This window comes from Lepus europaeus, chromosome 5, assembly GCF_033115175.1.
Source record: "Lepus europaeus isolate LE1 chromosome 5, mLepTim1.pri, whole genome shotgun sequence".
Lineage (NCBI taxonomy): Eukaryota > Metazoa > Chordata > Mammalia > Lagomorpha > Leporidae > Lepus > Lepus europaeus.
In genome coordinates, this window is record NC_084831.1 from 87,730,933 (window position 1) to 87,756,996 (window position 26,064).

A 26,064-nucleotide genomic window follows, 5' to 3' on the forward strand; every position below is an offset into this window, starting at 1 on the left:
CCTGGGACTTCCAAGGGAAAGCACACGATGGTCTCCATGCCTGGTCCCCGACAGGAAGTGTTTTGGGGCCGAGCACAGGAACTAGGGCACGGCTACTGGTGGGGGGAAGCCGGCATCACTCTCTGAGGCAGGGGACCTCAGCTCTGAGCGCCAGAGGCACAGTTCTCAGTGCAGGCAGGACCAAGGGCTTTGACCATGGGGGACCCAAACAGGTGCATCCCTGCCTGGGTCCAGACCCAACACCCCGGCTGGGCCGCAGAGGACACGCATGTTGGGGCCGTCTCGGCTCCTGTTTTACTCACTGGTGGAAGAGGATGTTGTGCTGGGGGCACATGCCGAGGCTCCGCCGGATGGCATCCAGGCTGGTTTCAATGTCCTTTCCTCCGATGAGCACTGTGCCCGCCGTCGGCGGCAACAGACCCGTTAGGATGGATCTGCCAAACCCAGGGGTGGTGGTGAGGAGACGTCACTGCATCAGGGTTGGTGAAGACACCTGCGGGGACCCCTGCTGGTGGCTCATACTCAAATCCAGGCCATCACCAGCGACGGGGACCCCCAGTTTCCCATGCAGGGCTTAGCCACGGGATGTCCACCCAGGCCCTGATACAGAGGACCACGTCTGCTTTCCTTCTAAGCTCTGCTTAACTCCCAGTGGTCCCAGGCAGGTGCCGAGAGGCCTCTGTGGGCCCCAGCTTCAGAACAGGTGGCCCCCCACTCGTCCATCCCAGTGCCTGTGACCAGAGGGGCCACCGCATGGCTCAATGCCGTGCCTGCTAGGTGAGCAGTCGTGGGTGCCGCGACAAAGCCACAGGGCGAGGTCCCGGTGGCAGCAGTGAGAAGCACAACCAGGCATTCATTGTGCATTTATTGACTGATTGCAGAAGGCGGGGCAGTTACCACTGCCACCATCACACTGGATCCAAAGCCCACAAGCTACGTCGGGCTTCTTTTGCAAAAGAGGAGCTAGTGACTCCTGCCTCCTGCCTCCTTGGGTTGCTGAGAGGACCAAATGAGGGGGAAGAGGTAGGACACTCAGAACAGCAGCAGCCTGAAGTTAAACATCCGTGCCACTCTTATTAGACCTGGTGCTTCCATCCCCCAGGGGAAGCTGCATTTCAGCAGTTGAGGAAGTGCTGGGTTTGCCCCTGGGGAGCCTGGGTCCTGGGTGGAGGCTGTAGCTCTCCAGCCATATTGGTTGAACGAGGAGAGAGATCCCTTGGCTCTAGAGCTGCCACGCCCCGTTCTGTCCCTGAGTTCCCCTGCTATCTCCAGCTCTCCAGACTTGGACTCAGAAGCTGAAACCCCTGTCCATCAACCACTAGAGGGAAACAGAACCAAATGCAATGGCACCAGCCCCACATTCCATTAGCGCAGAACCCCGCCCGAGCGCATTCCAGAGCAGGGTGGACACTGCTGTTCCTTCCTGGGGCTCTGCTAGAAGCCAGAGGCCTGGGAGGCGGGATCACTGTGGCGGCTGTCTCCCAGGGGCTCCACATCTGCCTTTCCCTGGGAAAACCTGACGCTCAGGGCCCCTCGGAGAAGCCGGGGAGCCTTCTGGTCTGAGAGGTCCCTGCTGTTACCCCACAGGCCCCTCTGGACTCTGCCTGCTTTTTACTGTCTCCCTAACCCTGAGCAAGCCTCCCCCGAGCCCCAGGTTGAAGCTGAAATCTATCAGATCATTGGTAGCAGAAGCAATGCCTATTGGTATTAAGTACTATCCCGCAGACCCCACGTGGGGCGGTTCGGGGAATGGACAGGGTGTGGGGTGATGGCCATGACCGTGTCACCACCGCATGTGACAGAAACACTGGGGAGGCTGGGGGTCAGGTAAGGGACTCAAGCGTGGAAACAAGAGGCAATGTTGGTGGGAGGACCTGGCTCTCGTGCCACTGAGCCATTAAATCTGGTGGACTCAGGAAAGTCACTTCAACTCTTACAGTATCCATGTAAAGGGGCAATAAACTTACCCATCTCCCTCTCGGACTTCTTCAATTTTATGATTTATTCATTTATATATTTTAAAGGCTGTGTGTGTGTGTGTACATGAGAGAGAGTGAGAGCGAGAGAGAGCACTTTCAATTACTGGTTCGGTCCCCAAATGCCCACAATAGCCAGGGCTGGGCCAGGTTGAAGCCAGGAGCCCAGAGTCTCCCACCTGGGTTGCAGGAACCAAGTACTCGGGCCTTCATCTGCTGCCTCCCAGAGCGCACATTAGCAGGGAGCTGGATCAGAAGCAGAGGTGGGATTCAAACCCAGGCACTCCACTATGGGCTGCTGTCATTGCAAGCGGGGTGGCTTCTCCCTCTGCCACAAGCCACCACCTACCAGGCTTCTGGTGAGGATGAAATACAACAATATTTGTGAGGGAGCTTCACAAGTTCTCGGAACCCCAAATATAGAGTGTATGGGCAAGCGTGGACTGTGGCCAAACAGGGAAGGAACAAAGCCGGGGAGTGATGGGTAGCAGGGCTGTGATCAGCCTCCCGGCAGGGCACTCACAAGGTGGTGGTCTTCCCGGCGCCGTTGTGACCAAGGAAGGCGGTGATCTGGTTCTCATAGAAGGTAATGTTAAGGCGGTCCACGGCCGGCCGGCCAAAGGGCTCAAAAATCTTCACCAGATTCTTCACACATACCCCAGGAACCAACCCCGGGAGCTCACGTTCAAAGAAGGAGTCTTGGAGGAAAAAACAATGAATGTGGCCATCACGAGGCCATCACGGACACTGTCCCCACAGTTCTTTCTTAAAACCATGTCTTCTGCCTGGCCATTTTCCTGCTCCTATGGCCTCAGCCATGACCATTGCAAGGAAAACCTCAGAACAGTAGTGATGATAGCATCAAACATTTATTTAGCACGTACTACGCACCATGCACCATTTCTAGTGCCTTCCATGCGTTACCTCCTTGCACCCTGCTAGCAGCTCTGAGGGACTGATAGGACAGCCACTTCTCTAGATAGCATTCCTAAAACACAGACATCACCCGAGTGTCCTATCCAGGTGACGCAGCTCCTGAGTGGCAGCACTGGGATTCGAACCCTGAGCACACACTCATCAGCGTGCCCTCGGTGTCTGTGGGGAGCCAGCCCTACGCCGGCCTCCAATGGGATGCTGGGGATTCTCACGTGCTGGTGCTAGCCGTTCGGCCCCTCCCCTTCCCCAAACCACCTTTTCCTTCAGTCCCCCTGGAGCCCATACCCGGCACCACCATTCTCCTCCCAGTTGTCTTGGCTCAGGTCTGGGTCAACTTCCACTGAAATGGGCTTCTCGCCTCCCAGGACCCGAGGTTCCCAGTGGACTGGTGGGTAGGACAGTCCCTTCTTCCTCATCACTGACTCTCAAACCCCCCATGCTCGCTGCAGAGCAGACCCTCAGTGCGTACATGGCGTCTCTCCGGCCCCCAGTCTCTCCCTGTTTCCAATTGTGCTGCAGGGCACAACTTTGTCACCTCAATATGGCAGTTCTGAGCAACTGACCGCTGCGTGTGTGTGTGTGTGTGTGTGATTCCTTTGTTGCTTCCCGTGTGCCTCCTGGCCCTGCCTGGGGCTGACGTGGGGCCGGTTCCCAGGCCCCAGGTGGCAGCCCTGTCACTCTCCTTGTGGAGGAATGGCTTCTAGAGCACCTGCTGCCTGCAAACCAGCTCTGTGAGCTTTCTGGAATGGCACAGCCTCTCACGCAAGGTCAAGTCCAGAGACCATGTGCCTCTCTCAACCTGAAGCCTTTTGGCGTCCTCAGAGCAAAGCATAGGCTTAGGGACTGAAAAACCTTAGGAGACAGAATCAGTTCCAGAGTTAAGGGCAGGGCAGGAAAGGCCCGGGGAACAGCCCTTGTGGGCCTGGTCCGTCAGCTCGGGAACGAAGAGGTAACTTCCACCGTCAGGAAAACCTGCTGCTGATCCCAATGAATGGGCTGCAGGATTGGTAACCCAGCAGCGAAGGCTCGGCAGCTCCCCTCATACACAGAAGCATTTATTTTTGTCTTTCCTTGCAGCTCATATCCGCTTTCTGTCCCAGTGACCCCAGTTATTGTTCTTGCTAAATCCTCGGAAGTCAGCACGTTTGTGGGACTCGCTGGGGATTTGCCTAACAAGGGCACAAACCCACCACATGCTCCAGGAAATATGTGTTCACGTCTGGCCTGGGCCCTTCAGTCTGCACACGTGCCGCCGGACCCTGGCGGAAGGCTCGGGCTTAGCGCTGCCCACATTCCCTCCTCCACCCTTGGCTGAGCGGGGTTGGCCCTGGCCCTTGTGGGAGGAGGGGGTCAGGGCTCTCCTCCTTGCCTCTGCTCGTGTTTTTTATTGGGGTTTTACCATTTGCTCCTCCGGGGTGTTCCGGGTCCTCCATCTCCTCGGTTATGGGCTCAGTCTTTTCCAGGGCCCTTTCTTCTCTGGTTGAACACCCTGCACCAACCAGAAGCCAACGTTACTCTCCACAGGAGAGCCGAGAACCCGAGAAGGCGGGGAGGGGAGAAGGAGGGTGGCTGAGGAGTCGCCCACTGCCGCAGGAAGACAGGAGGCTGAGTCCATGTCTCCCGTGAGCTCGCCCCGTGCAGGGACCCCTCCCAGCTTCTGACCTGCGAGAGGTGGGGAAGCACCCCGGCCCTGACTGGGCAATCTTTGTCCAGCCCAGAAGGAGTTTTGTTAACAAGAGCTTGAGGCCGACAGTTTCACCTCATTCTCTTCACGGGCCAGGAGGGGCCCACAATGTTAGACATTGTGATTTGAAAAGAACAGACAAAACTCGGATTGGATTTGAAGGGAGTTCATTTTCTTTGGCCCATCACCAGTGCTATTCACCCCAGTTCCAGGTACGTCAAGGTCATGGTGGACCTTGACTGCAGATCTGTTCGAGGTGCCATGATGGGCAGCCGGCTTCAGTTACAGCTGGAGAAATGGCTCACCCGCAAAGTACACCGCATGGGCCTTCAGCTGTCTCGGGATTAATGGTGAGGTGGGGGTACGAGCCTGGACAAACTGGCGTGTGGCATGAAACCATCACACACACACACACACACACGGACGCACACGCATGCACAATTTGGTTGGAAAGGCCTCCAGGACATCCTGGAAGGGGAAGAGGAGCAGAAGGACCAGGCAGCCAGAGAGGAAGCAGGGGCAGGAGGAAGCCACTGTCGCCCAGCCTCTCAAGGCTCGGGTCTCATGCGCACCTGTGTAAGCAGGGCCAGATTTCTTAATGCAGCAGCCACCAGGGCCTCTCTGCCCTCCCCTGAATTGCAGGAAGTGCAGTGGGCCTGCTGGTCAGGGAGGTGCCCCCTTCAGCATGTCTGCCTCCGCTCGCCCTCAACTCCTCTGCCTGCCTGGCTAGCTACCATCCTGCACACGTGTGTAATAGAACAGCAAGGGCAAACAGCCTTCTAAGTAGCTTCGTCACTGCAGTGAGCAGCTCCCAGGAAATGAGTCCAAGTCCAGATTTTATCCTGAGACCCTGCACAAGACCCTGACACCTCCTGGGCTCCCCCTCTCCCTCCATGAAAGGAGGGGGCAAGGCGGAGAGACTCAGCTCTTTGCAGATTTCAGAGCATTTCAGGAATCGTTTTTGGTCTAGCCTGTGAGACAGGCAAAAACCATCTGGCTGCTGCCCTCAGCTGTATCTGGATTCACCTTGGAAGGAGCATATTTCTTTAGCCTACTTTATTTTCTTGAAAGGCTGAGTATTGGTTGAGATGGGAGGGTGTAGGGGAAATGCCCACAAGGCCCCAGAGTTTCTGACATTGAAATGTTCCCAGAACACACTCCTGGGTTGAAAATTCCCATTGGTGGTGGGATGATAACTGTATTATGGTAATTTAAAAGTTAATAGATACCATGGACAAACTAATATAATGGAAAAACACTGAACTGTTGAAGGGCTGTTTGTTTGAACCATCAAAAACAAAACAAAACAAAACAACCTGCCCAAGGCTTTTAAAGCCCAAGACTAATCCCCTGGAGAAAACAAACAGCTATGTCAGGGTTTAAAGGCTAAATCCTGGCCCGGGCCCAAGGATGCGAAGCAAGGAGCAGGTGGTGAGCGATGTATCGGAAAGTGTTCCCTTTGGTTCCAGAATCTCCCGGTTCCAAGGCAGCCCCTGGGTCTCAGCTCCTTCTCAGATCTCACAAGAGTGTGCGCCCCTCCTCACCCCTTGTAAGACTTTCCCCAGGCCTCCTGTGTTGTTCAGCAGGAGAGGTAAACTTGATTTAAGATGCACTGTGGGCCAATGCCCTCTTAGCCTTTCCCTGGTGGCCAGAAGGAGCACCACTTGGACAGCCTGCAAGTATTTGCCTTGAAGGTCAACAGATCTGCCTCAGGCTCTGGATGAGTCTTGTCTTGGGAGAATGAATGAGTTTATATTTCTTAAAGGTGGACAGGAATCCGAAAGCAGGAGGGGAGGCAGCGGAGTCTGAATGCCACGTGTCCCTCATGACGCGCCCAATCTCAGATTTACTCTGAGAAGTTGCAAAAATCCTTTGCACCCCAAAGTGGTTTGGCTTTCTATGAATAGGGCAATTTAAGCCAGTGGGACAAGTCATACAGGATCTAAGAATCTATCCATTCTTTTACTTTAGCCAAGAGATTCATGAATGGTAGGCTCCCAGCATGGCAGTGGCGGAACCTCCAGGAGGCAGCCGAATGATCAAGAATGATGTCCTTCAGGCGAAGGGCCATGGCCACAAGCACACATATCTTGCACCTGACTCCAGCAGCCGGTTTCAGATATTAAGGCTTAAGTTTTAAATAACTCACCTTCACCACCGAGCCAGTAAGACTCTTGTAGAAGGAAGTACCAAGGAAGTGGGGTTCCGTGGTCCCCTAAAAACAAACAAATAAAGAGAAAAGTCCAGGTAGTCTCCCTGTCCCACCCTATCAGAGTTCTCTAAGACCTAGAACCTGTTTATCTAAATCTTAAATTGTAACTATCGATTTTACACTTCCCAGACCACCAGGAGGCCATAAAGACCACTCTTTCCAACCTGTTTTAATCCAAAAGGTCATGTTTTTCGGGTGTTACCAGCAATACTAAGACTGACGATCTTGGTTGACATCAGTGTTTTCCAAGAAAATATTTTATTAAAGAATTAAATCATGTCCTTTTTCAGCTCTTGCCAGATAATGATAACAGGGATAATCACTAACATTTGTTGGATGCTCTTTCCATGTGTTAAATGCCTTAGTCCTCAAAACAACCCCAGGAAATAGGTTATAAACTTGTTCTTGCAAAGAAAGAAACCAAGGTGCAGCCGAGTTTGAGCCATCTGTCCCAGGCCACAGCTGACTGCAGAGGCACACAGGAATTCCAGCTCAGGGAATCTGGGTCTCAGGTCACTGTTCTTAAACCTCCCACCCCAGTTCTACTGGATCCATCTGGGTTTCAAAAAAAAAAAAAAAATCTCTTTGCAAGTGTTGCTGCCTACAAAAACGTTGGTTTCCTGAACACACCGTCTTTGCTTTTCAAATAGCTGTTGTCACGTGTCTCATTGGCTTTTGTGGGTCTATCTTTTCCATCCCTCTGCACCCAGAACCTGGCCCTGCTGAGCCTCGCCCGTAGGGCTGCTCAGTGAACAGTTGTTGAGCAATGAAAGTCAACTAGGCTAAAAGAAAGCTCTTGAATTATGCACAAGTTTTAATTTGAATCCAATTTTCATTTATCGTATCTCCTTCCAGTGGCCCAGTTGGAGACCTGATTATAAAAACCCTGGGACGACAAGATTTGGAAAACTTTGGGTTGGTGAGCTGTCACAGGACAAGCAGGCTGCTGGCTGAAGCAGAGACCATTCAAAGAAAGATGGGGCTTCTCCAGCTATGAGGAAATGCTATTCTTCAGGGAAATCTGATTTTATACAGGGTAATTACACAACTGCACAGCAGCCACTTTGACCCAAGAGCTTCTTCTCTATGCTGCAGGTTGGTGAGATATTTATTCAGTGCCCACTGAATGTCAGGCACTGTTCTGGGCACTGGAATTATCACAGTGAGTGAAACAGACCAGATGCCTGCTCCCATGGCTCCGCTGCTAAGGGTGCAGTCAATGAACACCATAGAAAGATCCATCAGGTCAGGTGGTGATGAGTCTCCAAAATGTGAGGAGGAGGCAGGACAGGGGCTCTGCAGCAATGGGTATCAAGATATCTTCCTTCTGGAAAGATTCCTGTGAGAAGACAGAGACTCCAACGAGGGAGGAAGCAAGCCTGCAGATATGTGGGGTGGGGTGGGTGTGAAACAGGCCTCTGTGAGAAGAGCAGGTGCAGAGGCCCTGAGGCGGGAATGTGCTTGGGGTGTTGCATAGTTAGTGAGGAGGCTGATGTGGCTGGAGCAGAGAAACATGGAGAATGGAGGGTGTGAGGTGAGGCCAGATAATGAGGCATCCTGCAGGCCAGGGCTGGGCCACTGCTTTTCACTCTGAATGAGAAGAAAAGTCAACTGGAGGGATTGGAACAGAGAGGGCTGCTGCCGCGTGACTTGGATTCTGGAAGGATCTCTCTGAATACAGTTGGAGGTGATAGTACAAGATAGAGGCTTGTTCTGGGTAGTGAAGTTGACAAAGGAGCAGACTGTAGATCTGTTTCGAAAGCAGAGCCAATAGGATTTGGTGGTGGATTTTTGACTTCTACATTTGAATTTCAAACGTTAGTTCTGAGAAACAAAATTCAAAGAGCACAGAAGGGACGCACTTGATGCTAGATGAAGGCGGTGGTGGTGGCAGATCTGAAGATCCAGATCACCGTTACTCTATGGAGGGAGACACTGACCTGGGAACACCTGGTCCAGGTACCAGGCAAGCAAGCCGTAGAGAGCAGCATCAAAGAGCATCATCTTCATGGACAGCAGGAAGCTGAATTCATCCCCTTCCATGGGGCTGTTCCCGATGTTGCTCCACTGCAGCCCCAGGCCTTGCTCTTCAAAGCGAACCAGGTACTCAGTGCCAAACCCAAACGCTACAGGAGACAGCAGACTCTGCAGTGGGGCAAGCGGAGCACAGACGCTAAGCAGGTCTTTTACCACCCAACGGCACCCGGATGTCACAGTGAGGGAAGAGGGCCAGAAGTCCATGTTTCATCTGAGCATAAGGCAGAGCTCCCACAGGAAGAGGATTCTGGGAATGCCTCTCAGGCCCCAAGGACCTCTGCCCAACACCCATGGGGCTATCCCTCACCTGTTAGATGGGACATAGTTGAGCTACAGGGTAAAGGGGAAGACAAACAGCACCCAGCATCGCACAGGAGAGGCCCAAAGGTGCTCTCATTCCCTCTGCTACCTCTTTTGTAAGAGCACAGCTGACTTTAGCTGCTGTGTGACACTCTTACTGGAAGGGTCCACAGTCTTCAGGCTTCCAGGGCACGCTAGGGGATGGGCTTGTGACCTCCTGAGGTCTATCAGAGAAAAGCCTCAGATGACATGGACTAGGACTGTCCCCATCTCTAGGCTGGGGACTATTCCTTTCTTAGGATCTCTGTGTGGAGAACAAGTCAACTGAGCACGAAGATGCAGGGTGGGAGGTCTGAAGGGAACGTTTCCCAACCAAGGCACGAAACCAAAGGCAGGGGGATTTGCTGACCCATTTCCTCTGAGCAGAGGTCCCTGCGGTTGGGAGGGCCCTGGGTAGATGCCAGAGAGTCTTTCTGCAAAGGGCAGGGCTCCTCTCACTACACATGTACAAACACTGCTGTAGAAACCCCAGCCCAGCTCTGGTCCTCGCCATTGCCAGACCCATAGCTTCGCAGTAGATCTACACATCCAAGACGCTAGCCGAAGGCTTCCAAGTAGTGTCTGTTTACCCAGTGACTACCAAAATAGCCCAGTTCTGCCCACAGGCTGAGTCACAGGACTTCTCACTACCAGCTACTGTGATCATCTTTGAAAACTGGGAGCTATAAATGGCTGCAATTAATTTCTTACTTAGCAGGAGAAACAAAAGGAGATGCCCTGGCAGCTCTGGAGTCAAATATGCTGGAGCCGTGAGGACAAGTTAGACTTTACATCTTGCCCAGCCAGGGGCCAGCATCATCCTTTCTTGTCCCTACGGTACAGAGACAGGAAAATTCTGGATGACATGGAGAACTGTACCCTCCAGGGCCTGAGGCTGATTTGCCTGGGCTAATGAGAGCAGAAATAACCCAGTTGAAAAGGATGAGGGGGAGAAAAAAAAAAAAAAAAAAGACAGTGCGGTTAGTTTGGGCATCATGAACCAGGAGGTTTTTCTGGCGATCAAAAGTCAAGCTCTGGAGTCCTCTCCCAGGGAGGGAGTGGACTCTGCACGGGCTTAGCCTGCTGGCTTTCTCGGTGCACCAGCAGGCCATATCAAAAGCCCATGTAGAGCAAGTCCAATTCCTTTAGAGCATAACGACCATTTTAAACTCATGGATGCATGTTTCTGGACAGGCAGTAAGCGGGCAAGCTCCTCCTTTCTGATTCTTTTCAAATAGCAGGGAAAGAAAAGCCAGTGAAATGGGTCCCCCTTGTTCTTCTCTTGTGGATAAGCCCAGGGGCCCCTGAGCTGACCGGTTTTCCAGGGACTTCCAAGGGCAGGAAAACAGAGCAGGTGTGGTGTGGAGTAACTGCTCGGATGCTCAAGGTGAGACCACTCCCTCTCTTGCCCTTGCACCTCTTAACCTTACATTAACCTTTGAACCTTGTGTCCTTTTGCATCCAAAGGTAGAGCAGACGCCCTGAGAGGGTGGCTGGCCTTCAGGACTGCCTCAGACCCCCAAGAGGAACCGCGCCACAGTCTGGCCCGAGTCCAGTGTCCCTCACCGCAGCCTTCTTCAGCTCGGCTGTCAGACGGTCCTGCCAGGCGAAGCACAGGATGTGGGGCAGGTAGAGCGTGAAGTAGATGACGCCGCTGCAGGCTGCTGCCAGGCTGGCTTTGGAGAAGAAGGTGCTGAGCAGGAAGCACTGCATGATGGTGGCCGTGGAGAAAGCCAACAGGAACAGGAACAGGATGAACGGATCGCTGTAGTGGAGGATTCTCCCATGCTGGAAGCAAAGAGACCGCGTCAGCAATCCCACCCAGGTCCAGGGCACCACCCTCCACGGGGGTGACCACTGCATCGTGACACCGGGTGCCCCGAAGCCCTCTGCCTTGGGAGGGTCTCTCCCACCAGCCCCTTATTAGTGCCTGGATTCCATAGCGCAGACTCGGGGTGCTGAGCTCCTTCAAGCCAATGCACGCCATTTTCCCTGGGAGGGACGGCACCTCATGTTGCTTACCAGTCATTAGCCATGGGAAAGAACATTAACTGGGGGGAGGGGAGTTTGGCACAGTGATTAAGACACTGCTTGAGATGCCTACATCGTATATCAGAGTGCCTGGGTTTGAGTCCTGGCTCCTCTCCTGATTCCAGCTTCCTGCTAATGTGCACCCTAGGAGGTAACAGGTGATGGCCCACGGACTTGGCTCCTTGCCTTCTATGTGGGAGACCCAGTTAAGTGTTCAACTCCTGACTTCACCTGGCCCAGTTCTGGCTGTTGCAGGCATTTAGGGGGTGAACCATCAGATGGCAGATTTCTTTGTCTGCCTCTGTCTCTCTATGTCTGCCTTTCAAAGAAGTAAAAAAAAGTAAAAAATGAATTAGGAGACCATTAGCCTAGAGGCCCCAACATTCTGGGTTCCCGCATAAGCAAACTAAAGCCCAACTCCAGTAACTTACTCAGAAGCCATAATTAACCGTGAACCAGGGACTTCCCCTTCCACCAAATATTTCTTTGTCTTTGCTTCTGTGTCCCCTTCAGTGGAGACTTCAGAGCCCTCGAGCAGTTGTGGTCAGGAACTGCCCAATTCATAAACTGCTGTTTACACGAATCAGCTCATTAAAATTTTCATGGATGGAACTGGAGGACATCATTATGTTGCATGAAATAAGCCAGATACAGAAAGACAAAAAACATGCCCTCTCTTATATGTGGGAGCTCACGTTCAAAAAACCTAAAAAAAAACCCATGAAAAAAACAACCCCAATCTGAAACAGAATATCAATTACTGGAGTATGGGAGGGATAAAAAAGAGTTTAGATTTAAAAAAAATAGGGGAAGCTGGACGTGGTACATTAATTGTGGCAAAGATACTAATATGAGGTGTTAATAATAGAAGTACGGTAAGGGGTATATAGGAACTCTGTATTACTACCTCACGAATTTAGAACTAAGATAAAATGTTAAAAAAATTTAATGTGCCTAGATTTATTTTGTAACAGTCATTATTTATGTGAAGTGAGCTGGGCCTTGGTAAGAGGGTGATAGTGCTGAGAATATACCGAGAGCCTGGAAAGAAGCCCTGAGCAGGGGTCATGGAGCATCAACAGCACCAAGCAGATGAGGGACGGAAGAGGGGTCGGGAGCTGCTCACAGGTCGGCACTGTGCCTAGGGCCTGGCTTTCTGACGCCATCATACACATTTGTATTCCAAGACTGGTCACTCACGCAGTTGAGTGACAGGAATTAATCCAAATCACTTGGAAGTGGATGGATCCTCCCTGTCCATGAACATTGTAAACATAAATATCATAGAACCTGCAGGCGACACTCTGCATCTGTCACAACAAGGGGAGTAGCCTTGGCTAGGTAGAAAACAGTGCCACACTAGCAACTTGTGCTCAGCAAGCTACTGCCTAAGTATACTCTAGGATGCACTGAGATGTTCAAATGTATGAGACCTTCTTAGGTCTCCTCTACCACAGGCATGCCATGAGTCGTACCCTTTAAACACATCTTTGAAAACAAATCAACCCATGCTTCCTTCAGGAACATAAGAGGACAAACAGGCTCATTTCACGAATAGGTTCCTTTCCATAGAAAAGAAACCAATTAGCAGTATCTGTGATGAGCCTGCAAAAGGTTAGCGGATGGGCACTCTCTCCTGCCTGTTGGGCCTGGACAGAACAGGTTTTTTGAGATGTAGAAAACAAGGCGACAAAGCGGCATGGAAGAGATCCTGCTTAGCTAAAGACAAAATCAAGACTTGGTGTTCCTGATTTTATGTGTCAATAAGTACCCTGCATCATCTTGGAGAGCCTCAGATCTCTTCCTTAATCATGTGCAATTCCATAAAAAACAAATCCCTGGCTGAACCTGTGACTTTTGGCTGGAGGACCTTGAAGATAGTTATTGGTATTTGAAGAATGCAGTCAGGGCTGGCATTTTGTGGCACAACAGGGAAAGCTACCACCTGCAACACTGGCATCCCATAAGGGTGCTGGTTTGAGTCCCAACTACTCCACTTCTGATCCAGCTCCCTGCTAATGGCCTGGGAAAGCAGCAAAAGATGGCCCAAGTGCTTGGGCCCGTGCACCCATGCCAGAGATCTGGAAGAAGCTCCTGGCTCCTGGCTTCAACCTGGCCCAGCCTTGGCCATTGCGGCCATTTGGGGAGTGAACCAGTGGAAAGAAGATCGATCTCTTTCTGTCTCTCCCTCTATCTCTGTGACTCTGCCTTTCAAATAAAATAAAATAAATCTTAAGCAAGCAAACTAACAAACACAAAAGAATGAAGTCGATTTCTTATCCCAGATCAAAGCAAAGTTCTCCAAACTTCTAAAGTCACTTGACAGACCCTATAACTTCACTGGCCTTGACTTCCACTAACGAATACTTTTCTTTTTTGTTCCTGAGCACTTAAATAACAGTGGAACCTTCCCATTGTCCCTGTTTCCAGCTTCTTTCCTGCAAAGTTGTGGGGGGAGGAAGGGACAAGGGAAAGATGGGAGAGTCATTCAAAGGAAAACTCTATTTTGGTGTGGCGAGCTCTATTTCCGTCATCACTGGAACAATGTTCTGGTTCCCACAAGGAGAAATCCTTTTAAGCAAGAAACCCTCGGTGAACCTGCTTCCCTCACATCCTAAAGCTTTGAAGTGCTACTGGCTCACGCTCCGAAAGGCAGATCTCAGCGTCACTCGGCAGCACCAAGTGAGACAGAGTCTCAGGGTATGTCCGAGGCTTATGCATTCTGACGCCTTCAATTTTGAGGACACAAGATATGTTGGTATCAGGAAAGCAGCAAACGGAGGTGGGAGGGAACAAGGGGCCTCTGGAGAAGGAAGAAAGGCTCAGCTCCTCCCCTCGTCTCCACACAGCCTTGGTGCCCTCTGCAAATTCGAAGCCTTATCCAGGTGGGTGCAGGTTGTCTGACCAGAATGACCTCTGAGTCAGCATTGCTTTTGACAGGACTCCAGAACTGGGTGTGGCCATGGCCACAGCTCACTGGATCACAGTGCAACACCTGAAAATGTACCCTTCTGATTTAGGACTTTTTACTGCCATGAGAAGGGGCGAGAGTTGATTTAACTGGATGTACGCTGGAGCATCCTTGGTTTAGGCAGGCAGCAGGTGCGGTCCGGCATGAGAAGGGGGCCGCTCATTCAGCCTGTGGGTCACCACAAGTGCTGCCTGGTGCTGAGAGGGACTTACTACGGTGGCGGTGAAGAAGTACAACAAGCTTGAGAAGACCATATTGGGAGCTTGCAAAGACTGAAGTCTGAAGAGTATACCAAATTCCACCCAATAAAACATTAAAGCTAGCCAAGTGTATGTCCTTATCATTCAACAAATACAAACTGTCATCTACTGCGGAGGAGCTTACAATGAAAGAGAGCAGTGCATTGTGAAATGAAGCTTTATTTCCAGGTCTAGCTCACAAGAGAGCTGCAAGTTTGTAGAGGATGAACTGATGCATTCTCCGCGCGGCTGTAAAAATGCCTTATCTCTGAGCAAGGATGCACTCCAAATTCCAGCCTCAAAAACACAGAGGTCTTGGAGACGTCATAGGCAGCAGCTTTGTGGTGAAGCCATGAGTGGTGTGACCACAATACAATGATTAAACAGCTCAAGTCTTGTCTCTTAATACCACTAACCAAGGGCTCTGCACATTCCAACCCTGGCCAGCTATTGGAAAGGTAATCCCAGGAAAACACTCCCTGAACCCATTCCTCTGTGTTTGGAGAGAGAGGACACCTTTGAAATCACACTCACCCTGTGCTGGGCTCTGCTAATCCCAGCTTCTCCAGATAGTCATGGAATGGGGCTGGAAAAATCCACGTAAACTGTCAAGACGTGGTGGGGGGAGAGGGGGATGCTAGTGGCTCTTTGGGCAAGGAGATCTTGCCTTTCTGCATGTCTTCCATCTTGGCAGAAAGGGTGGGGAAGCTAGAGGTCATGTTCTCTTGGGTGGCCAGATGACTCATGCAGGCACAAGTTCATTCCCAGGAGGGAAGGTAGGGGGAGCAAAATTAATCGATATTTTCTGGGCCTTCTCCGGGTGGCTTACCATGATGAATAGCGTCAGGAGGAAGATGCTCATTGACATGATGGAAAAGCTGTCCAGGAACCAGGTACACCAAATCACTGCATTGGAGACACCCTGGTTTTTCAAGGTCTCCTTCAGTCTCAACTCCTTTTCCAAGACAATGCCCTTTACCGTCATGGAGACTGAGTAAATCCATGCCAGCACCATGAAGATAGGGAAACAGCGGTTCAGGATGATCATAAAACTGAAGCAAGAGGAGAAAAGCAGAACAATAGAGTGCCCTGTACCTGGTGGAAGCAGACAATGCTTGTCAAATACCTGTGTTGAGAACAGAACCCAGATGGAGGGAAAGGAAAAACAGGTGAACCTTCCCTGGGCAATGCAATAGGGTGGAATCTCCAATTCAGTCCACGTTTGCCCAGAAGGATTACTTTGCCTTTAGAGCAAGATGGTGGCCTTCTGGTGAGTCCAGATGAGTGCTTTGTAAGTAAAATGTTTAAATAAAATCATACTGTCTATGTCCCACAGTCTAGACTTTCCCTGTTAGACCCTGCGGGGGGAGAGACTGCAAAGCTGATGCCATGGGAACTGATCAGGATGGATACAAGCCTTGCACCAACACTGATGTCCAAGAGGGCAGAGCACAGACAAGAGGGCCTGCCGGTAGTGGGATCAATAATTGGGCTCCCCAAGGGCGGGTCAGCCTGCCTAGTACTATCTGCCCAGAAAGGTCAGACCCAAGCTAGGATGGAAAAGGCAGTCTATGGAGCTTTCAGAAGGCACTTGACCTCCCAATAAATCAGTCCAATGGCCACTGACTCCGCTAGCCATGAGCGGATGGAGTTGATCCTTAGCTACTGCAGCAAGCAACACAGATTTGCTATCTTGGAATTACATCGTGGTGGACCTTACACATTTTCCCTGATGTGCTAGCAAGTCCCTTGAGGGGTTATCTATTGAAAACTGCGGTGTGTAGCTACAGCAGGAGCCCAATTCCAAAGTGGGAGGGTTTCACTCAAGATGGCCCTAGGAACAGAACCACACATGCATACAGCATGCACTTCAGGGACTGACCACCAGAGGACTCTCTCACACTGAATGACCTCAGTCCCTGCGGCTTCCCCACATCCACTCCAGCTCCCCAGGGCCCCTCCCACTCTGAGCCTAACAGTGGACCTGAGCTTTGGCCACTGGCTCCAGTGCCCACGCCCTGCCTGTTGTCCAAACTAAACTAGCTGCAGAGCACCACTGTTAGTGCTTTGCTCTTCTGCTGCGGGACTGGAGAGTCGAGAGAGGGCTTCCTGTGTCCATCCCGGGTTTTATTTGACTTTCCATTGGTAGCTGCCCTCACCTTTCTTCAGGCTGCGTGTGTTTCTGAGCCCCCTGAACTCCACAGACACACACGTACGCTGTGGTAAACGTCACGGTTTTTTGTTTATTTTTTTCCCTAGCAATTGGGTCCCTGGGCTGATTGTAGGTCTCTACTACCTGGGAGTGTTTCCAACCCACGCTGGCCCGGTAAATGAGCCCTCCCAGGCCCCTCTCCCTTTCTGTCCCTCAAATCCACATTCAGCCAAGACAGTGACTTGCTCAGCAAGTTGCTACTGGCCAACAGATGTCCAGGCTGGGCATGAGGGTGGTCAAGAAGGAAGAGCGAGCTCACCCAACACATTCCTCCACCTTTTCATTAAGCACACATCATGGGAATGCTAATTAGGAAGCAGACACATTACTCTGCAGCTCCTAGGAACCAGACCTACTTGCCATGCAGAGTTCAAATGTGCTGATTTGGCAATCATTGGGCAAACTCTCTCACCAGAGCCCTTCCACATACCAAACACATTACGTAGTGGGAAACTGCACTAGACCTCATCCCCTCCCCCACCCTCACTTCCCTTGCTCTAATTTTCACCTTTCCTTTGCCACCTGCTCTCTTCTCTCTCCCCGCCCTTCCCTTCTCTTTGGCGCCTGCTGGAAGTTGGCAGAAGCAGGCTCTTCCGTCAGAATGTCACCGACCCCGGTCTGGCTCTGGTCACCCCGGTTCTCTCCAAAGATGCTCAAGCCTGGAGAGCTCCCTCTGCCTCCACCCTGGGATTAGCTCTTGGGGTAGGGGGTGGGGGGCGCTTAGGACTCACGAGTCATCCACGAAGCAGGGGTAAGGCATCTGCTGCAAGTAGATCCCAAGTGGAGCTCCAGCCGGGACCTGGCTCCTTGTGATTCCCTGTTCAACCATGTCCTGCAGATAGGCAAAGCCTCCCCAGATGTACCGCAGATCTTCCACGGGATCAGCCCTGGGGCCAGAATCCCAGTACCTAAGAGGACAGGACGGGGGAAGGTGGGATGTGAACGGGCATGGACATTCCCAGTTTATATCTGTTCCCAATGGTAGCCACATATGACTCCAAAATCGCTTTCCCTCCAAGACTCTGCTTGGAGCTTTACAAAATACCTTATTTTCTCTTATATAATTTGATTTTATCGATTTGTAGCTGAGTCCGGTCTCAATACTCGCTCTCTGCCAACTGCCATTTCCCACTGCCTTTGGAGAAAGCCAGCGAGTTCTGCCCGGAACATCACCTGTCTTTGATCTTATTGGTTTTCTCCACCACATCAATGTCCATCCGGATCTTGTACTTGACGTGGGGTGGCAGGGAGCTGGTCCAGGGATACATGTCCGGGAACACCACGCCAGCCCAGAACCTGTTCTCCTCCAGCAGAGACAGGGCCCGTTGGGTGAGCTGAACTTCGTTGTCGTAGCTTTCAAACTTGTCCAGGACCAAGCACTGCAGATAAGCACAGAGGTTGGGGAGAGATGAGGAGCCCCAGCTGCAAAGATTCAGCTACCCCAAATGGCAGAGGACAAGAGCTGATCCCCAGGAGATGAGTCAAAGGCAAAGGGACCTATAAACCCGGTGTTTGCTTAACTCCAGAGTCTGGTGTTAATTTTTCAATGTGTCTAAAGGTAGGGGCGCAAGGGGGCTCAGAAATGCTGACTTGCTCTCTCCCCTGCAGAGTGAGCGGGGAACCGCACTTTGCAGCTGGCCAGGGCTGTCCAAACATGCGAATCCTCAAAATGACAAAAATACTCAGCGGCTCTCACTCCCCAGCGTGGGGAGGTGAGGGAGTGGGGTCATGTTGGATACAAGCTACTTTGAAGATCAGAAAGCCTGACGATAAAAGAGTTTTAAAGCGAGCGAGAGAGAGAGATACATTCCTGGTGTGGAACTTTCCTGGCCCTCTCCGGCTCACGAACAGCCAGTGGAGGGAAGAGCGGGGAGGAAGAAAGCAAACCAGAGCCAGCCAACATGGTTTAGTCAGAGAGCTCATTTCCAGTCACAATTTTATGACAAGTCATTCTGAAAGAGAAAGAACTTCCCTAATAAGAGAGAGATTCTTTCCTCCTCTGGGAAGAGAAGAAAGCATCACTAACAAAAAAGCCAAACCAAGAGCTCTTTTTAACTTGCACTTGAGGGGGTGTCCACTTGCACAGATTTGTGAACACGTTTCTATTCTGCTTGCCCGTGTGCCTTTCCTCGACCTCTGCTCCTGCCGGAGGCCAGGGGTACGCATGTGCTGATGTTTCTTTCTTAGCATGTAACTCATAAGAGGTCGGATGGCCTTGCCTCGGCTCATTGGTTCACCCAATACTGACAGCCTGTGAGGAGCCAGAGCCTGCTCAGCTCCCGGAATACAAGGAAGGAAGAGAAAATCTCTCCCTCAAAGAAACTCAAGGCCTAGTGAGGGACAGGGCTGGAGTCAACCACCAATCCATGGCCAAAGGAGCAGGTGCGAATGAAAGCAAGCCTCTTGTACTCCGGAGCCCAGTGGAAGGACACAGCTAAGTCTACCAGGGGAGGCAGGGAAGGCCGCATGGAGGAAGAGACTCCTGGGTAGAAGGGAGACAAGCAGGAGTAGCTGAAGGGAGGAAAGAGAAGGAAAACCTAACTGGGGCACGGGGCACAGCAGGTGGGATGCCTGGGCCTGCAAGAATGGAGCAGTGCCTGCCATCCTTGGCTGGGCATTAGAACCACCGGCTTAAACAGACAGCTGCACCTGGCCCCATGCTGTATCATCACATCAGAATCTCGAGAGGCAGAGCCAGGGCATCAGCACTTTGTAGCTATCTTCTGGGTCATGGCAAGGCACAGAGAAGGGAGTAGGGTGGGCAGAGGTGAGTGGTAGAGACCAGACCATTGGTGCCGCTGGACTTAGCAGCATGGTCAACCAAGTAGGGGCCTCAGGGGTTTTTGGTGCTGAAAATGGGATTGTGAGCCAGCGCTCCAAAGCCAAAAGGGCTCCTGCAGGGTTTTAAGCAGAAGTGGGACACACAGGATGAGGGCGATTCTACAAGATCACTAGAGAAGGCAAAAGGGGATGTGGGGAACTGGGCTATTGATGACATGTAGGCTTCAAGCAACAAACTACTTCTACCACAGCCTGGGAGTAGCTGGAACCTCATCTTACTGAGGAGGACCCCGAACTGGGGGAGGAGACGGGTCTGAGTCGCCCACACAGGGAGTGGGAGAGTCTGGATCTCTTCCCCCTTTCTGACTGCAGGCCCGGGATCCTTGCCGGACGCCAGGAGCCAGGGCACAGCCTGCTGTGCAGGCACGGAGCCGGCCATGTGCTCACAGCCCGCACAAGCAGCAGATCCTTACGGCGCAGCTCCGGAGGCCGGTGGAACCCGCGTGACCCCCCAGCTTCTGTGATTCTACAGCAGTCACCAGCAGAAATGAAGACACGACACCCATGGGCGCCCCGTGCGGACCCCACTGCGGAGCCAAGGGGCCTGGCGCCAGCACGAGGTGGGTGAAGCGTCCCCCTCACAGGAACCCCTCACTCCCGAATCCCGCCATGGGGACTGGGGTGTGCGTGCGTGCAAGCCGCTTAGGACGGAGGGGCTGCAAACCCACGCGAGGCTATCCAGCTGCAGCTCCCCATGCACGCTTCTCGGTCTCGTAGGCGGAAGGAAGGAGCTGGCGCCGCAGCCGCCGAGCCGAGGGCACGCAGTTATGTAGGAAGAGCTGCGGGGCCAGGCTTAAAGGCCACCATGCGCAAAAGAGAACCATTCTATCGGGAAACTGGACTGGTATTTCTTCAACAAATACCAGCGCACATAGCCGCACGTCGCAGGGTTAAGGGAAACAGAGAGCTTGCTTTAGTCGGCTGTTAGTCCCAAACAGGCACGGCCCGGCCTGACCCCGGCCAATCCCTAAATCAGATGGACTTAAGCAGGTCACGCACCAAAGGTTCTCGAGAACTGTTTGTTTCTTCTGGACAGAAATGAAAAGCTATATTATTTTGTAAACAGGGTTTTGTTTGGTTTGGTGTGGTGGGGATCTAATATCCAACCTCTCCCCACTGTCCCAGATCAAGGGCCTGGCTCCAGTGTTTGCCAGGACTCGATCTGATGACACTGCCGTGGGGACAGGAGGCTGCTGGCCTGCTGCTGGGGGGCATGGAGGCTTCCAAAGGGAAGTGCTTGGTTATGTTACAAAAATCCTCATTTGGGACCTGCGCTGTGGTGCAGTGGGTTAATGCCCTGGCCTGAGGCACCAGCATCTCATTTGGGCGCCAGTTCGAGGCCCAGCTGCTCCACTTCCGATCCAGCTCTCTGCTATGGCCCGGGAGGGCAGTGGAGGATGGCCCAAGTCCTTGGGCTCCTGCACCCGTGTGGGAGACCTGGAAGAGGCTCCTGGCTTCGGATCGGTGCAGCTCTGGCTGTTACAGCCATCTGGGGAGTGAAGATCGATATCTCTCTCTCCCTCTCTCTCTCTCTCTCTCTGCCTCTCCTTCTCTCTCTGTGTAACTCTTTCAGGTAAATAAATAAATCTTTAAAAAAAATCCAGATTTACATTTGCTTCATGGAAACCTAGATGTTGTACAAAGAGGAGTAATAATACACTAATCTTGTTTTTATCAGTTAACCAGCTTAGAACTGCAGGCATAGACTTCAGTACTGGCAATGAGCGGATCTGAAATTAAGCTGATCAAAGTTCTCCTTTGTACTTCTTGTTGGGACACACACACAGACCGTTCTGCTAGCTTGCTCAAAATCCTGGGCATTTCGACACAGTCTTAGAGATCTTGTGTTCTGATGTCCTTGCCTTCCTGGTGAAGAAACTGGGATGAGAGGAGCAAAGGGCCCTGCCCGCTGTCAGCGTAGGTCAGAGGCAGAAGCTGCAGCCTCTCTTTAGAGTTGAGCCTGCGGGGGATGCTGTTCCCGGTGAGCGCCCCGAGAGTGCGCCACGTGCCTGCCACAGAGTTGGCACAGCATGCCTGAACGAGCATGGCCCAGAGCAGCGTCGTCCAGAACAGCTTGCTTCAGTGACAGAGTTGCTCTGTATCTGCCCTGTCCAGTATGACAGTCCGCTCAGGGGTACTTCAAAAAGCTTGTGGGAAAATGGAATTAAAAGGTAAGTTTAGGGGCAAGCTCTCAATGCTACAGTTAAGTCACCACTTGGGACACTCACATTCCATGTTAGAGTACTTGATCTGAAGCCTGGTTCCTCTGATTCTTTTTAAAATATTTATTTATTTGAAAGGCAGAGTTACAGAGAGGCGCAGAGAGAGAGAGAGAGAGAGAGAGAGATCCTCTATCTGATGGTTCACTCCCCAATTGGCAGTGACAGCTGGAGCTGTGCCAATCCAAAGCCAGGAGCCAGGAGCTTCTTCTGGGTCTCCCATGTGGGTCCAGGGGCCCAAGTGCCTTGGCCATCTTCTACTGCTTTCCCAGGCCACAGCAGAGAGCTGGATAGGAAGAGGAGCAGCCAGGACTCGAACCAGCGCCTATGCCACAGCGCCAGCCCCTCCTCTGATTCTGATTCAGCTTCCTGATAATGAGCACCTGAGGTTGCAGTAGATGGTGGCTCAAGTGCTTGGGTCCCTGCCACCCATGTGGGAGTCCCTGATTGAGGTCTGGGCTCCTGGCTTCAGTCTGGCTCAGCCCTGGCTGTTGTAGACATTTGGGGATTGAACTGTGGCTGGAAGATCTCTGTCTCTGCCTTTCAAATAAAATGAAAACAAATGTATTAGCAGCAGCACTGTGGCGTAGTGGGTTAAAGCCCGGCCTGCAGCGCCTGCATTCTATATGGGCGTCGATTTGAGTCCCAGCTGCTCCACTTCCAATCCAGCTTCCTGCTCATCCACCTGGGAAAGCAGTGGAGGATGGCCCAAGTCCTTGGACCCCTGCACCTATGTGGGAGACCCAGAAGCACTGGCTCCTGGCTTTGGATCTGCCCATCTCAGGCTGTTGTGGCTGTTTGGGGAGTGAACCAGCAGATGGAAGACCTCTCTGTCTCTGTAACCCTTTCAAATAAACAAAGTAAATCTTTTAAAAAAAAAAAAAGAAATGCATTAAATTTTTTAAAAGGTAAATTTGTTTTGGTGCAAAAAACCCCCTTAAATCTATGCATAGTTGTTTCATAACATGAATTTTCCATGAACTTTTTGAAGAACTCTCATACACATGGGTTTCAAACCATCTCACATCAAAATCAGCTCATGATTCCATTATTCACAAACTATTTGAAATCCCTTGTATATGGCTACTGAGCACTTGAAATGTGGCTTAATGTGATGTACTGTGTACACCCGGAACAATACTTTCTTGTATTGGGACCTCAGCAAGTGTTTACTGGGTTGGACTGACTTAAATTTAGGAGTCCCAAACGCTGCAGGGAGGATAGCTTTACCACTGCATGTTTTGAACATGCTCCTGTGTATCCGAGTCATGTGATGACCTAGGAGAAATCTAACAAAAGTGATTTTTTGCTATGAGAGTACAACTCTTGAAACAAAAAAAGCTAATGAAAGCACACACATTTGAGTAAGGCGAGTTTCAGAGCTGCAAGCTCCTTCTCTTTGAACTCTCCTCTCTGGGAAGTCTGCGCTGGAACACAGGGCTGATTTTTCAGTGCTGACTGCGGTGATGACGTGGGCTCCATCCTGGCTGATTTATCAGGCGGCTGATTCATAATCATGCTTCCTGATGCACTGCCCCTCCCCCCAGCTTGCTACCCTGACACTGAAGAAAAAACACGTCTACCCTGCAACATGTGACGCTTTCAAAGTTGTTCCCTCTCCCTCCTCGTGGAAAGCCATGGAGCCGAACGTTTCAGAGTCACGCAGACCTGCCTGCCTGCAGTTCCCCTACGCGCGAAACCAAGGGCGCTCTACTCTACCTCGTAGGTTTGTTCTCAGGAACACAGGAGACAGCGCGCGGGAGGGGCGCACCAAGTGCCTCCCTCTAACAGTGAGAGCTGGTGCTTACCGAAGCCCCACTGTGTGCTGCACACTGGTCCAAGGTCTTTACGAACCCCTGGCATCCTCACAGCAGCCATAGATCAGCTACTGAGATCACTCACAAGGCACATGAAGGCAGGCAAACTTCCTCTGCAGAGAGTATGTGCTTTTAACCACTCTGCTACGCTAAAAACTCTCCTAAATACCAGGGACTTGGTGAGTACTATTTTTATTACTGCCTTTGCCAAAATATGTTGAAAGTTAACAGCGTCAAAGTGACTTTTAAGCTCCTGCCACGTTACTTTTATTCACAACAGCTGTTTCTGGAGGGAGGCAGTTATTTTCTTTAAACAAAAGGTCTGGGAACACAGCCCATCTCGGCCTGATCCACGGCACCCCATCTGGTTACCACAGTGCTGTGGACGGAAGCCAGAGCCCACGGCCCACCTGAGCCACAGGGTTTGTGACCACAGGTCCTCACTCATGGTGTCCACTAGCTGCTCACTGGCCGTCAGGCAGGGAAAGGTAGGCAGAGGAAGGTCTTACTGAGCTAATCCAGAATATCTTCCTCACCAAAGCTCCCCGTGGTCAAGGCAGTGCAACGTGGAAGCTGCTTTGGCCATGAGTCAGAGTCCCTGGGTCGTCCTCTGAGGTTTGTCTGAGTCACCGTGCGGCCCTGCATGCTCTCGGGGAGGCCACCTGCCCCACAGCCAATGACCTCACTCCCTCTTGGTTCTTCTGATTCCTCAGGTTAAACTCTTGGCTCATGGGCATGCACATGAGAGCGAGTGTGTGTGTGTGTGTGTGTGTGTGTGTGTGTGTGTGTGGGTTTGGGAGGCAGCAATGAGTGATGTTTGGTCTGATAGGCGTGTCAGCTAGGACACAACAGCTTCTGATGAGCCTGAGGCCCTGAAGTCTATCTACAGAGAGCCATCTGGTTTTACACGGAAAGAAACTACAATCCTGGATGCTACAGAAGAAAACAGGGAGAGGGGCCAGCGCTGTGGTGTAGAGGGTAAAGCCACTGCCTGCGGTGTGGGCATCCCCTATGGGCACTGGTTCTAGTCCTGGTTGCTCCACTTCCAATCTAGCTCTCTGCTATGGCCTCGGAAAGCAGTAGAGGATGGCCCAAGTCCTTGCGCCCCTGCACCTGCATGGGAGACCCAGAGGAAGTGCTTGGCTCCTGGTTTCAGATCGGCACAGCTCCAGCCATTGTGGCCAATGGGGAAGTGAACCAATGGATAGAAGATATCTCTCTCTCTCTCTCTCTCTCTCTCTCTCTCTGACTCTCCTTCTGTCTCTGTAACTCTGACCTTCAAATAAAATAAATAAATCTTAACAAGAAGACGACAGGGAGAAAGGAACTGGCCAGCGTATGTGGCTCAACATAAATCTAGCATCACTACTGGGAAAAGAATTCAAAGAGCATCTTCAGCAAATGAAAAAAGACAGTGTCTCAGGCCCTGGGAGGCAGATTCTGGGCAAAGACTACAGCCAGAGTTGAGAGTTTCAATGAAAACCATTACCGTGCTCTCTGCCAGCCAACAGCACTAAAGCAACAGATGAGGTGTCCCAGCCCCGTTCAGTTCCCCACCGCTGTAACCAGACCTGTGCGGCAGGGCCACCTCCGCTGGAAGTCCACACCATCCTACAGTTCAGGAAGCGGTTTGTTCTGGTGGAAAAAGGGTCAAGGGCCCTGAGAACGCAGCCATCTGTTTACACAGCTAAAGCAAGCGCCACCTTGGGAGGAGAAGCCATCGCGGCAGCAGGCTTCCTTCTCCAACTGTGATCTCTCTGTGTCCAACCCAAACACGGTGAGTAATAGAGACATTAAATTATCTCTCAGGTGGGACATGATGTCCAGTGGAGGCCAAGAAATAAAGAAAATCTGTGTTTTTGTTGGAACTCGATAAGCACAGGGGGCTGGCACCCTGTGCTGATGCTGTGGCATAAGCAGGCGTGTTTTGATTAGTGCACCTGGGTTGTGACAGGGATAAGGTCTTCCAGGAGGGGGTTCTCAGAGATGTTGGTTCCACGATCTAGCCTCTCTTGCGCGTCTTTAACTTGCGAACTCAGGCTGAGAATACAGCGGCTGGGGACTGCCAGGGGAGGCTTCCAGCGGTCCTGCCTGTGTTAATACAGACACCTGGGGTTGCTTTTGAAAAGTGCCAGCAAACGTGGGCACTCATCCCAGAATGAATTTCCTGGCTGATGGAAGCTGTAACATTTACGATTTATTTCCCACTACATGGAAAATGCCACTGGATAGAATAGCCCTGGGCTGCTTGGGTTGGTTGGGATGGTGAGGTAGAGGCCAGAGGCACTGCAGTAAATTTTGTCATGCACGTTGGGCCTGGTGAACAGGCATCTGAAACATTCACCCACAGAGCGCAAGGAAACACGCCTGGCTGGAAAACAAAGCGACAGGAAGTGCACAGCTGTTTAAAAAATGTCTCTTTCTAAAATAAATAAATTAAATGCAAGAATGAAACAAGTTAAAAGGTCAAGTTGGAGTACAAAGATGCTGGCTGGAGCTGGTCACCCAGGCCATCATCTCCCGGCTGACAGGTGGCAGGCCCTTTAGCTC

General features: G+C 51.7%; 1 protein-coding gene across 1 annotated transcript in view; it reads right to left on the reverse strand.

Annotated features, from left to right (window-relative positions):
* The window catches only part of ABCA4 (ATP binding cassette subfamily A member 4), a 134,399-nt gene that overhangs the window by 53,654 nt on the left and 54,681 nt on the right, over positions 1-26,064 (reverse strand). The window contains exons 12-20 of the mRNA XM_062193442.1: positions 17,811-18,016; positions 17,369-17,545; positions 15,255-15,477; positions 10,751-10,972; positions 8,749-8,953; positions 6,746-6,811; positions 4,312-4,401; positions 2,500-2,674; positions 303-434 (exon numbers count right to left, since the gene is read on the reverse strand). Coding sequence (XP_062049426.1) covers positions 303-434; positions 2,500-2,674; positions 4,312-4,401; positions 6,746-6,811; positions 8,749-8,953; positions 10,751-10,972; positions 15,255-15,477; positions 17,369-17,545; positions 17,811-18,016 — 1,496 coding nt within the window. The remainder of the gene's footprint in view (positions 1-302; positions 435-2,499; positions 2,675-4,311; positions 4,402-6,745; positions 6,812-8,748; positions 8,954-10,750; positions 10,973-15,254; positions 15,478-17,368; positions 17,546-17,810; positions 18,017-26,064) is intronic.